This window comes from Lathyrus oleraceus, chromosome 2 (genome assembly GCF_024323335.1).
Source record: "Lathyrus oleraceus cultivar Zhongwan6 chromosome 2, CAAS_Psat_ZW6_1.0, whole genome shotgun sequence".
Taxonomy (NCBI): Eukaryota; Viridiplantae; Streptophyta; class Magnoliopsida; order Fabales; family Fabaceae; genus Lathyrus; species Lathyrus oleraceus.
The window spans coordinates 477,814,784-477,828,053 of NC_066580.1; the positions used below are offsets into that span (position 1 = coordinate 477,814,784).

At 34.2% G+C, this 13,270-nt stretch overlaps 1 protein-coding gene across 1 annotated transcript; it reads left to right on the forward strand.

The window, feature by feature from the left end:
• The first annotated feature begins 3,897 nt into the window (after nt 1–3,897).
• On the forward strand, nt 3,898–12,776 carry LOC127123832 (uncharacterized). Its single transcript, XM_051054006.1, has 2 exons — nt 3,898–4,684; nt 12,682–12,776. The coding sequence occupies exons 1-2, from the start codon at nt 3,898–3,900 to the stop codon at nt 12,774–12,776; spliced, it is 882 nt and encodes a 293-aa protein (XP_050909963.1).
• The last annotated feature ends 494 nt before the right edge of the window (nt 12,777–13,270 follow it).

The window sequence follows — 13,270 nt, forward strand, 5'->3', positions numbered from 1 at the left end:
AAATTGTATTTGCTTTGATAAACTTAGCGTGAAAGTTCTTTCAAAAGTGAACGACAAAAACAGTTTGACAATTTAAAAGTTGTTACATATATAAATGATATTGAACTGTGTAGTAATTATCTATAACATCTCCTAGATCGAGTTCACCAAAATCCAGTCTCTTACAATTTTGTAATACACCTGAAATAATGCTTCAAAAATTCAAGTTAAATTAGAATTAAACTCTTATGACTGAGGATAAGGATCATTTTCTTAAAGTAACTATCCAAGTTTTCTCGATAAATTGATAAAGGTTAAAATCCATTTAAAGAGAAAAAACATACCAAAACTTATGATGATGCGACAACTTATCAATGTATTAACAACACCAAATATCATGAATAAAACAGTGAATGGAACGGTAATGGAGTTTTGAGATTTTTGTTAAAACAGGGGAGATGAAGAGGAAGAGAAGAAAAATCGAAGAAAAACGGAAGATAAACGTTGAAAAGTAAAGAAGCGTGTAACACGGGAATCACGAATTAACTGTAATAAAAACCGAAAGCCTCCTTCATTTATACCTATTATTATAGCTTTTGGATCACCATAGTTTTAAAAATATATTTTAAAAGTTATAATCTTAGAGAGATAGAAATTGAATGGAAAATTATATTATTAAATTGGTAGATCTCACTTCTACAATAGATTTCTTTATGTACCGAATCTGCAGCTGTAGCATGTGGAGATGATGGGTTTGACTCATCAATTTTTGAAACTTATAGCACTATTTGTTTAATTTCTTACAGCCCCATGTTAATGTAGGATAAAATAAAATAAAATAAAAGGACTTTGAAAAAAAATGGTATAACAATAATGTAAATTTGTTTGGTAATTGATATTATGGTGGCATCATTGTTAGATGCAAAAGGTGTCATCATAATATATATGTGTGATATGTCTAGTTTGAAATTTATATATTTGTGAGAAAATAAATTTTATATATATAACTTGTAAGGGTTTTGCTCCAACCTTAACCACAACAACCTTCTTCATAACATACCACACCATACTGAATCCTCGGCTTAAATAAGAACGTGCAACAAGAATAACCTTCACAGAATAATGTCATATCAGTTAGTTTAAATTAAGTTAAATCTTGAATGATATTACAAATTTATGATAACAATTCATATAAAACCATAATTTATCTTGAGGATAATAAACTAAATTCTTCGAAATTGGGGTTATTGGGGTACGGACACTCAAGCTTTCTGCATTAGCAAAAAAAACTATGAATGATATCGATAAGAGGCATGAGAAAACAAAGAGAAAAGTTGATAGTTTGATCATCTTTTCAACCTTATTCATTCTCTTCACTTTATAGACCTATTTATAACAAGGTTTGTTATTTGAGCAACAAGTTGTTGGACAAGACACCTTTCAACTAATGGTGCATTTCATTCATTGCCTTGTGGTCCTCATCTTTTATGCTTGCCAATTTTGACTATCCATTATATGATGAATATATTTTATTTGTATACAGTTTAAGGGGCCCAAGATGAGGACTAATGCACTGATTGTTCGAGCTTTTGATGGCTCCAGAAGATAGGTCATTGGGAAGTAGACCTGCCAATTTGTGTTGGACCTCACCAATTTAATATCACCTTTTAAGTCATGGACATCAACCCGACCTACAGTTGCTTGTTGGGTAGACCGTGGATTTATGTTGTTGGGGCAGTCACTTCTACACTGTACCAAAGGTTGAAATTTCTGATCGATGACAAGTTGGTTATAGTATGTGGCGAAGAACTTGTTGGTTAGTGAACTTTCTTCGTTCAGATACGTCGAGACAGATGAAGGGGTTGTTGAGATTCCACTCCACTGTTTAGAGTTTGAAGAGGTCAGCTCAACTACTGCTAATCACGATCAGTCATCTGCTATCATCCTATCGTCAGTCAGAAGCGCCAAACAGACTCTGGAGAAAGGTCCATTAGCCGATTGGGGTAAAGTTGTAAGTGTGACAGAAAAGCGTGATAGGTTCGATATTGGTTATCGTCCATCAGCTCGCAAAGCAAGCCCGAAGAAGAAACAGTTCAACCCGGACAAATTTAGCAGTGTAGGCTTCCAAAGCGATCACACCATGGCAGTCATTGGAGAATCTAGTGGCAGCAAACCAGAGACTCCCAGTCTTGTACGCAGATGTCCTTCAGGATTCAGGCTCACCAACTGGATAACTTTTGTGATTCCTATGGTGTATTCGGAGAAAATGTAATGCATTTTATTTTCTTAATCCCCTGCCTTTTCCCGAGACAAGAGGATAACTTGTAAAGCCTCCCATGTTTAAAAGTATTATGTGATTAAATAAAGAAAGCGCTTTTTTGCATGCAAAATTTGTGTTCTTTTTCTTTCAGTTATTTTACTTTTTCACAAAAATGAAATGGCAAAAGTTTTTTTTTCACTTTATTAAAAAGCATACTAAAAATAAGCAGATAACATACAAAGCAAATAAAATCATTGATAACAACATGGCAAGAATCGACTGTAAGTCTGGATTTCCGATTAACCAAGTTGAAGATGACAGTGAGGAAGATTGTGAATTACCGGTTGAACTAACATAACTCCTTGAGCATGAAGAAAAAGAGATTCAGTCATACAAAGAACCAGTGTATGCAATTAATTTGGGTTCTGAAACTGATAAAAAAGAAGTAAAGATTGGGGCATCTCTTGCCGAGCATGTACACTCTAAGTTGGTCAAGTTATTGCATGAATATGTTGACGTCACTTGCCACTCCATCCTGAATGTCCTGCAGTCAAGCAAAAATTCAGAAGGACCAGACCTGACATGGAACTCAAGATCAGAGAAGAGGTTAAGAAGCAGTTTGACATTGGGTTTTTATATATTTCTAAGTATCCTCAGTGGGTTGCTAATATTTTTCCAGTTCTGAAGAAGGACGGAAAAGTCAGAATGTGTGTAGAATACCGAGATCTCATTAAAGCGAGCCCAAAGGATGATTTCCCTTTGCCTCATATTGATGTTTTGGTTGATAATACAGCTCAATTTTCCGTCTTTTCCTTCATGGACGATTTCTCAGGGTATAATCAGATAAAGATGTCACTAGATGATATGGAGAAGACAACTTTCATCACACCTTGGGGAACTTACTACTACAAAGTAATATCGTTCGGCTTGAAGAATGCAGGGGCAACATATCAACGTGCCATGGTAACCTTCTTTCACGATGTGATTCATGAAGAGATTGAGGTTTATGTGGACAACATGATTGCCAAATCCAGAACTGAAGATAATCACTTAGAAAACTTGAGGAAGTTGTTTGTCGGGCTCCGAAAGTTCAAGTTGCGTTTGAATCCAGCAAAATGCACTTTTGGGGTCCAATCTAGTAAGCTATTGGGTTTCATAGTTAGTCTGAAAGGTATTGAGGTTGATCCCGACAAATTTCGAGCCATCCAAGATATGCCACCTCCACGAACAAAAAAAGAAGTCTGAGGTTTCCTTGGTCGACTCAATTATATTTCCAGATTCATATCACATTTAACAGCTACCTGTGAACCGATATTCAAATTATTGAGGAAGAATCAATCGATTATGTGAAATGATGATTGTCAAATGGCATTTGATAAAATAAAAAGTACTTGCAAGAACTACCAATCCTCATATTGTCGGTTCCTGGTAGGCCTCTTATTATGTACCTCACGGTACTCGATGAATCTATGGGATGCGTTTTGGGTCAGCATGGTGATACAAGCAAGAAAGAACATGCAATATACTACCTCAGCAAGAAATTCACTGAATGTGAGACGAAATACTCACTTTTAGAGAAGACTTATTGTGCTTTGACTTGGGTTGCTCGACGCCGAAGACAATACATGATGTGCCATACCACTTTATTAATATCCAAAATGGATCCGATAAAGTATATATTTGAAAAGCCTGTTGTTACTGGTAGAAGTGCTCGGTGGAAAATGATGTTAACCAAATATGATATCCAGTACGTGACCCAAAAATCAATAAAGGGGAGTGTTATGTCTGACTACCTTGCTCATTTACCTGCAGAAGGTTATCAACCATTGAGGTTTGACTTTCCAGATGAAGACATCATGTTTATCAAAGATTTCATTATTCCAGGTCACGAGGAAAACCCCGAACCAGGATCGCAATATACGCCCGTGTTCGATGGTGCTTCCAATGCTCGTGGTCATGGAATAGACGCAGTTATCACTTCTCCAATTGGTTTGCACCTTTCATTCACCGTTGGATTATGCTTTGACTGCACCAATAATATGGCAGAATATGAGGCATGTATCTATGGTATAAAGACAACCATCGACTTAAGGATCAAGATTCTTAAGGTATACAGAGATTCAGCTCTAGTAATAAGTCAATTAAAAGGTGATTGGGAAACTCAGGATAGCAAACGGATACCTTATAGAGAGTATATCAGAAAATTGATACCCTACTTTGATGAAGTTTCTTTTTATCAAATTCTTAGGGAAGAGAATCAGTTAGTAGATGCTCTAGCTAAGTTGGCATCCATGTTTAAAGTCAAATGGAAGAATGAAGCACCTGCTATCCATATTGACCACTTAGTTGAACTAGCATATTGTCTAGCAATCGAGGCAGATCCTGATGATAATCCCTGGTTCTACGACATAAAGACATTTTTGGAGAAACAACAATATCTCGAAGGTATATTTATTATTGATAAGAAGGCCTTGAGAAGACTCTTTTCCAAGTTTTTATTAAATGGTGATGTGTTATACAAGAGGAATTATGATTATGTATTGCTCAGATGCGTGGATAGACACAAAGCTAGCACGATCATAAAATCTATACATGAAGGTTGTGAGGGTGTACATGCGAAAGTTCCTGCTATGGCCAAGGAGATCCTTCGAGTTGAGTATTACTGGACAACAATGGAGGTTGATTGTTACAACTTTGTTAGAAGATGCCACAAATGTCAAATATACAGTGACAAGATCTTTGTGCCACCGACTCCGTTGAATGTTATCACATCTCCATGGCCTTTCTCTATGTGGGTTATTGATATGATTGGGATGATAGAGCCTAAAGCTTCCAATGGTAATCGATCATCCTAGTTGTTATCGGTTACTTCACGAAATGGGTCGAAGCCGCTTCATACACCAATGTCACTCGACGGGTGGTTACTTGGTTTATCAAGAAAGAGATCATTTTCTGCTATGGAATTCCTAGCAAGATCATCACTGACAATACCAGTAATCTCAACAAAAATATGATGAAGGAGTTGTGCGAAGAATTTAAGATCGAGCACCACAACTCTTCACCATACCGCCCCAAGATGAATGGTGCAGTAGAAGCAGCTAATAAGAACATCCAGAGAATCGTCTATAAAATGGTCAAGACATACAAGGATTGGCACGAGATACTACCTATTGCTCTGCACGGTTACAGGACCTCGGTTCATACATCTACTGGGGGAACTCCGTACTCATTAGTTTATGGGATGGAGGTTGTTTTACCAATTGAAGTTGAGATTCCTTCACTCAGGGTCATCATGGAAGCTGATCTTAATGAAGCTGAATGGGTTCAATCTTTGTACGACCAGTTGAATTTGATTGAAGAAAAACGTTTGACGACTGTTTGCCATGGCCAGTTGTACCAAAGATGCCTCATATGAGCTTTTGATAAGAAAGTTCTTCCTCGTGAGTATCACTCAGGAGAACTCGCGCTCAAAAGGTATTCTGTTATTCACTCAGATCCTCAGGGAAAATGGACTCCCAACTACAAAGGAAATTTTTTCACTAAGAAGGCCTTCTCACGCGAAGCTCTAATCCTCACCATAATGGATGGGGAAGATTTGCCATCGCTAGTGAATGCAGACATAGTCAAAAAATATTATGACTAAAAAGAAATGATGATAAAATCCCGCTAGATTAATCCTCACGTAATTAATCTAGGCAAAAATGGCTATCCCGATGGACCAAAAATGAATTGTCCATGCAAAAGTTAGGGATCAAATAAAAATATAAAGCTCGCTAAATCGAAAACCCAAAATGGCGACTTAGGCAAAAAGGAGCATCCCAGTGGACGAAAAGAATAGAGAATGTTCAGGCAAAAGTTAGGGATAAAGGCATTGACTATGTTCCTTGAGCCTAATGCACTACAAGTTAGACCCCGGACGGTCAAAGATCAATTCAATCATCGTCAACCAAAGCAAGGGCTTGGGATTCAGATCCTGTAGTGGATAACAACCAATGTTGTAATCAATGGAAAAATACAAAATATTTCCCATTGCCATTTCTTTTTATTTTTCCAATTTTTGTGATATTCTATTTAAGGATATTTGCATCTTTGTATACACATATGTACAGTCTTGTTCATGATCAATAAAATTCAATTTTCTTTCATCAATCATTTTTGTTTCTCCTGCATTTTATTTGTGAAATAACTGGTTTATTTTTATCACATAATGCTTCAAAATCTTGGGGAATAATAAAATCTATATTAAAAGAAAACTTTATGAATTACTGTCAATTCCCAAAAAGCTTAAAAAGATGATCGGTAGTTTGAAAGCTTGTTTGAACACCTGCAGTTGTCTTGATGATTGCCCAGTTAGATCATGTATCCTTATGATCCCTAGTAGGGCCAAATGGATCCTTAGCAGTTATGTTAACCCCTTTGACTTCAAACATCAGTCTCTTTGGTATAAGAGATATGGTTTGTGTATGGATTAAACCTTCAAGGCATGACATTGAATATTCATCAAGGCATATGGGATGTAAAACCCTAATTGCCTGATCTTTGAAGTGTGGATTCAACAATATTTCATTATGGCACTCCTTAGGGCTTTCAAACCCTTGTCCTGGCTATCAAAACCCTAGTTGGGGGGTTCACACATTGAAGATTTGTTTGTGAAGCATCATAATTGATTCAAAGACCTTGGTTGAAGGATATGCCTCATGAAACCCTAATCAGGGAGGATATGATCCTAAGATACCTTATGGCTTGACTTTTCATCTGGATGGCCTCCAAACCCTAGTTTTATCCAATTATTCACCCATTGTGTGTTTGATGCCCTTACTTTATTAAGGTCCCCCAATAACCTCCTTTTCATGTTGATTACTTGGTCTTGGTTCCATTCATTGGTGCTTAGGCCCATTGGTCCTAGCTCAAGTCTTCAATCCTATAACTTCCACTTTTTGCTTCCATTCCATGACATCTCATTTGGATATTTCAAGTGCTTAGTCCATGACTTGCTTGGTTTCACCTGGTCAATGTTGTTCAAGTCCATTTCATACCATCGTTATGCCATTGGTGCTTGGTATTTGAATCATTGGTTATGTCATATTACATCTTGGTCCTTGCTAATATCTTGGGATCATGCTCATCATTGTCCATTCAAGTTAGTTTGGTTCATGTTAATGGTTCATTCAGGTCATAGTCTTGTTCATCCAAAGTCTTGTTCATAGTTCATTTTAATCTATTTCAAGTCATGGTCATGCAATGGTTCATATTCATCAATTCATTGCAAGTATCAAGATTCAATTCCATACAAACATCAAATTCAAATCATGTTCATACAAGACCATTACAAGTATAAAATTCATCCATAAACAAGTGTCAATTTCATTCATATATATCAATTTCCATCATTACAGATAAGATGTCCATTACAAATTACAAAATTTGGCAACTTTGACTAAGTGTTGACTTTGGCCAATAGTTGACTTTTTGGTTAACTTTGACCAAAGTCAACTTACATCTTCCCTAAATCTAATTCTACTTGCTTCATGCTAATCCTCCATTTCAATCCCATGATTCATTATTGCTTCATGAACAAGCAAGTTTTCTTCTTCAAGTCATGTTTTGTTCATTTTGCGACATGATAATGCCTTGTAATGGTAACCTATCCCATGAGCAAATGTGCAAGTAAACACAAGACTACAAGTTACCACCAAGGCCAAGCGATGCACAACATGAACACACACCGAAGTCTGAACCAACATAAACCAATTAACCACATGTTTCTAAACATTTATGCAAACAAGTCCTGCACTCCTCACAACCAATACACACATTCAAAAATCTAACCAAACAATGCTTACCATACATAACAAACAATGAACATGATACATCAACCAAGTCGTTTGCATCATGAAAGACTTACCATGGCAGCTCACAAACCTTGGTAATGCACCCGGTCATCAAACCACAAACCTTACCCTGCCACGAGTCTTTCTACATCAACCAGAAATCCTACATTTCCAGCCAAAAGATCTTACAACCTTGGTATATCATCCGTTCACATACATATTCAGTCATGGCCTCATGCTGCAGTCTTAGTATCAACATCCATTCTTCATGGCCACAACATGTATCATAGTAATATCCAATGAACAAGGCTTGCTACATTAGACCATCATCACACAGATCCTGCTGCAACATAATAACCCTACAGGAATAAAACATCAACATTTAACAATACCATGACATATGTTGTAGCCTTACCTTGTAACTTGGTTCATCATCATTAATCCCTTATGACCATGATACAGTCCTGCAACAAGTCCACCAATAACTTTGCACAATATTGATTCAACAAATTTTACAGGGCAAGATTATAGTCTCATGTAATCCTGCAACAACTCCATCCATTGTGACCAACCTGCATTACACAACAACTGGACATAAGCCATTAACCAATGAAACACAACCAGACCATGACAGAAATAAATCCACTTGCACTAACAAATCACCTGCAGCATGGAAACTTATGCCTTGGCAAACCATAAATTGCTTAAGTTTATTCATCATCATCACCAGTCAATTTTCAAAATAATCAATACTAACATTTGAATTTTACACCTTAACAAGCTAACTGAATTTCTAGTTTCCAAATTAACACTGCATTAATTCACAATTGACATTTAATTTCACAGCTAATGAAACAATTAACATTTCATTCCACATTCATCTAACAAGTCATTAAAAAATTATAACTTTCGAACTAACCTATCAATAACTAACAGTTAAAACTTTTTTCCATTTGACAGCTCACAATTTGAATCAAAGTCATTTCATAATGCTAACTAACTGATTTTCCTAATAACTAACTTTTGAATCAGCTAACTAATAATACTAACAAAAGAAGTTAACAGAGATTGGATCTCTAACCGAATTGGACTTGAAATCCTAACAGAATACCAACTCTGTTAAGTTGAGGATCTATATAAGTCATCTTTCATCAATCATTGGGGGGATTTTTCATTCTGCATCCAATCATTACTCTGTCACTCTCATTTTTCTCTGCAATATCTTTTTCCTCTTCTCACTTAGAGCTCTTCTAAAAACTCCATTAAAGCTTCGCATTTAAGCTTTAAGAAGAGTGAGCTTGACCATTATATCACACAATTCAACAAACACTACAGAATTTTGGAAGGAGAAGAATCGAGTGGAAGAAGAAGTGCATGCATAAGGAAAAAGAATCAAGATCATGAGTTAACTGGTTCAAGTGATTTTCCCTGGCTGTGTCATCTTCTCCGATACAATATCTCGTCAGAGCAATTCCCATCTTCGGATGTAGGTTCATCTTCACCATTTCATTGCAATTATGTTATCATATTGTATCTTGCATCAAAGTGAATCAAAGCCCTAACATGTAGGGCTCTGAATCTTGCTTTTTGCTATGAATTTATGGATGAAATTTTAGGGTTCTTGAGATGTGTGATTCAGTTAGGGCTTTAGATGTGAGAACTTGAGAAAATAATAACCGATTTGTGGTCTAGAGAATGAGACGAGGTCGGTGATACGTTTGATTTTTGTTTTTGGAGGCCACCGCCGCCGGAAGCGATTTCCGGCGCGGTAGTTCATGGTGGAGGTCAGACGAAAGGTGATCTGAGATTGGTTCCACTGTGCGCGCGCCAATCCCATTTAAATTCAATTTTTCATCCCTTTTGACCACGTGCATTTTTCTCCATGTCCCAAATTCAACGTTTTCATTGCCTTTAATTGATTCTGACTGGGCCTTGTTGCATCCAGGCCCAACGAGAATTTCACCCTCACCTTAACCTTAGGTTCACACCCCCAGTTCGAAATCATCTTTATTTAGGCTTTTTGACCAGGGCCCATGCGCCTTTCTACTACTTTCACCCGTAGTTCAGGGCCTGCGCCTCCTTTAAGCCCATTCTTTTAATTGTTTTAATCATTGTTTTGTTAATTGATTTTTTGGTTGTTTAGCTTTGTTTAATTGTTTTTAATTAGGGTAATTAGAAATATTAATTAACATGTTTGACTTAATTAGAAATTATGATTAAAATAGATAATTGGAATTAATTGTTTTGATTAGAAATAATTAGGATGATTAATTTTTTATTAGATTTAATCCTAGTTTTAATTCTCTGATTGAGGATACCATGTATTTCACCCCTTAACGGGTCATTTTGTTATTTCGACCATATAAATGCATGATCCCTTAGGATTAATCTAAACTTAGAATTTTAATTAGTTTTAAGTCAAGTTTTGATTAACAATTCAATGCTCCCTTAGAAGTAGCCTTTGAATTAGATTCTAGCCATTAGATTAGGATTAACCATAGATTTTCAAACTAATTCTAACCCTCGATTCAAGTTAATCAAAAGCAATTCTGATCAATTAAATCCTTTATCTTGTATAATTCCACAGTCTACTCAAGTGACCAAAAGACCCTTGGTCACTTGATAAGACTCTTTCTGTAACCCGTGGAGCTCGAAGCCTCAAGTCAGACTCTCAATCAAGGCACCCTTAGTCATACTAAGCAATGGATCATACAAGGCGCATCAAAGGTGGTTCTTCAAGAGCTTGTTAATCAAAGTTAGAATTGTGTGGCATGAGCCTTAAGAAATAGAGAATGATTGAGAGTGGAGAATTCCATTAACTCAATCTGAATATCTTTGGGTACGGGACACTTGACCCAATTGCTCATCGTATTCATCTTTATTCATATACTTTAGCATAATTCAAATCATATGATTGGAAAGTCTCTCCTCACAAAGCAGCAGTGCATCAAACAAATGACTCCACCAACAACTTATCAATCACAATTCAAGTTGTACGATACGAGCCTTAAGCAATAGAGAATGATTGAGAGTGGAGAATTCCATTAACTCATTCTGAATATCTTTGCGTACGGGACGCTTGACCCAATTCTTCATAATATTCACCTCTATTCATATACTTTAGTGTAATTTGAATTAAATAATTGATAAGGTCTTCATCATCTACTTTTAATATATAAAAGTTAATTACCACCATAATTACTTAATTACCCTAATTACAATCCATAATACAGTAACTTTCATGTTCCTATAAGTAATTTCGTACTAAACTCTATTTATACTACTAAAAAATATTACTGTTATTTTATTGTTATTGCAATCTTATCATTCCAAAATGAAATCAATATTCTGAAATCAAATTAATTATTATTGTAGTTTTTTTGCCAAATATTATCGTTACTTGATTTTCTTTAAATGACAAAATGAATATTTAATTGTATAATTATATGTTATTAAATTATAACTTTAAAATTAAAAATAACTATTTAATATAGTTGATTAATATTAATTGAGTAATTTAATATTATTGTTAATTTACCTACCAATTAATTATTATTATTGTTATTATTATTATTATTGATATTTACCCGCCATATATGATAAAAATATTTTTAAAATTTAAATAGTATATTTATTATTTGATTTGATTTGATTTAATTGAGAATGATTTGATTTGATTTAATTGAGAATGATTTGATTTAATAGTCTAATATATGATAAGAATGATTTGATTTAAATAGTATATTTACAGTAAATAAAAATATAGAATAACATCTTAAAATTCTATTCTATTTGATTATTCATTTACTTATTACTAATTTATTTATTATATAAAGATATATCAAATAAAATTTTAAATATATGTTGTGTCATTAGCATTTATTTCAACTTTTGATTTATTATTGATTTTTTATTTCAATGAATTTTTCTTTAAATATTTATGATCATGAAGAAATTAGACTATATTTTTATTTACTGTAAACAGTTTTATTGCTTTTGATTTTAATACATTTTTATTATAATTCGGTATACAGAATGTACGTATTTACTATAATTATTCTGTTGAAAGGATAAAATATGTTAGTGCAAAGATAACAGCGGTATAAGATTCAATATGCCAACGTGTTATTGCAAAATTACATCTATGTAAAATTCAATTAATAATAGATTGACATTGGAATGACCCTATATTATTGTTCATAATAAGTAACCGATTTTAATTTATAGAGTTTGGATCTCAATTAAATCAAATCAAATCAAATAATAAATATACTATTTAAATTTTAAAAATATTCTTATCATATATGGCGGATAAATATCAATAATAATAATAATTAATTGGTAGGTAAATTAACAATAATATTAAATTACTCAATTAATATTAATCAACTATATTAAATAGTTATTTTTAATTTAAAGTTATAATTTAATAACATATAATTATACAATCAAAACGATGTTATATATGTGTAACATCAAAGATTGGATCCTTTTCAGCATTTTGCCACACACCTCTATCAAATTTATATACTTTTTTTTCCAGGTTATTAGGTTTGTAATTTTATAGTCATCTAAATTTGCAGTTACATTAATTTTTGAATTTTTTTTCAGTGAAAATGAGTAGAAAGGTTGATTCTGTGAAAGACATCAATGACTCAAAAGAAACTTGGCGTCTTGCTGTTCGAATAATGGAAAGAGGTCATTAAGGAGAATATGACCTCCATTATAAACAACGGCAGTGTCTATAACAATGATTTTCAGTGGAAGGTATGTGATCATTCAAAAAAAATTGTGTTTCTTGGTGGTACCACAATGAAGGCAATCGAACTTCAAAATATTCTACTTAAAGGATATTTCTTTAAAGATTTTGGTGAGATACTTCAAGGCAAATGCAAAACCGATAGACTGGAAGGTAATTTAAATTCTATTATAACTTATATAACTTATATATTTGCAAACACATTCAATAATGAACCTTACTTTAATGTAGATATTATTGGTGCTGTTAGTGAGATAAACCATATCCAATCCAACACTCCGGGGAAGAAAGTTGTTGTTTCTGTTGTGCTGAAAGATTTGAAGTAATGCGCATTGTTTTCATAACTTATGTGTTTGATAAATTTATATATTTTGCATCACTGAATCCCATCATATAATATTGTTTATTTATATTGCAAAATAGGGGTAATTGCATCATAAA

Coding starts and splice junctions, on each gene's coding strand:
- LOC127123832 (XM_051054006.1), top strand. CDS start 3,898: ATGGATCCGATAAAGTATATATTTGAAAAGCCTGTTGTTACTGGTAGA. Junction 4,685..12,681: donor GAAACAACAATATCTCGAAG/GTATATTTATTA, acceptor ATTTTTTTTCAG/TGAAAATGAGTAGAAAGGTT.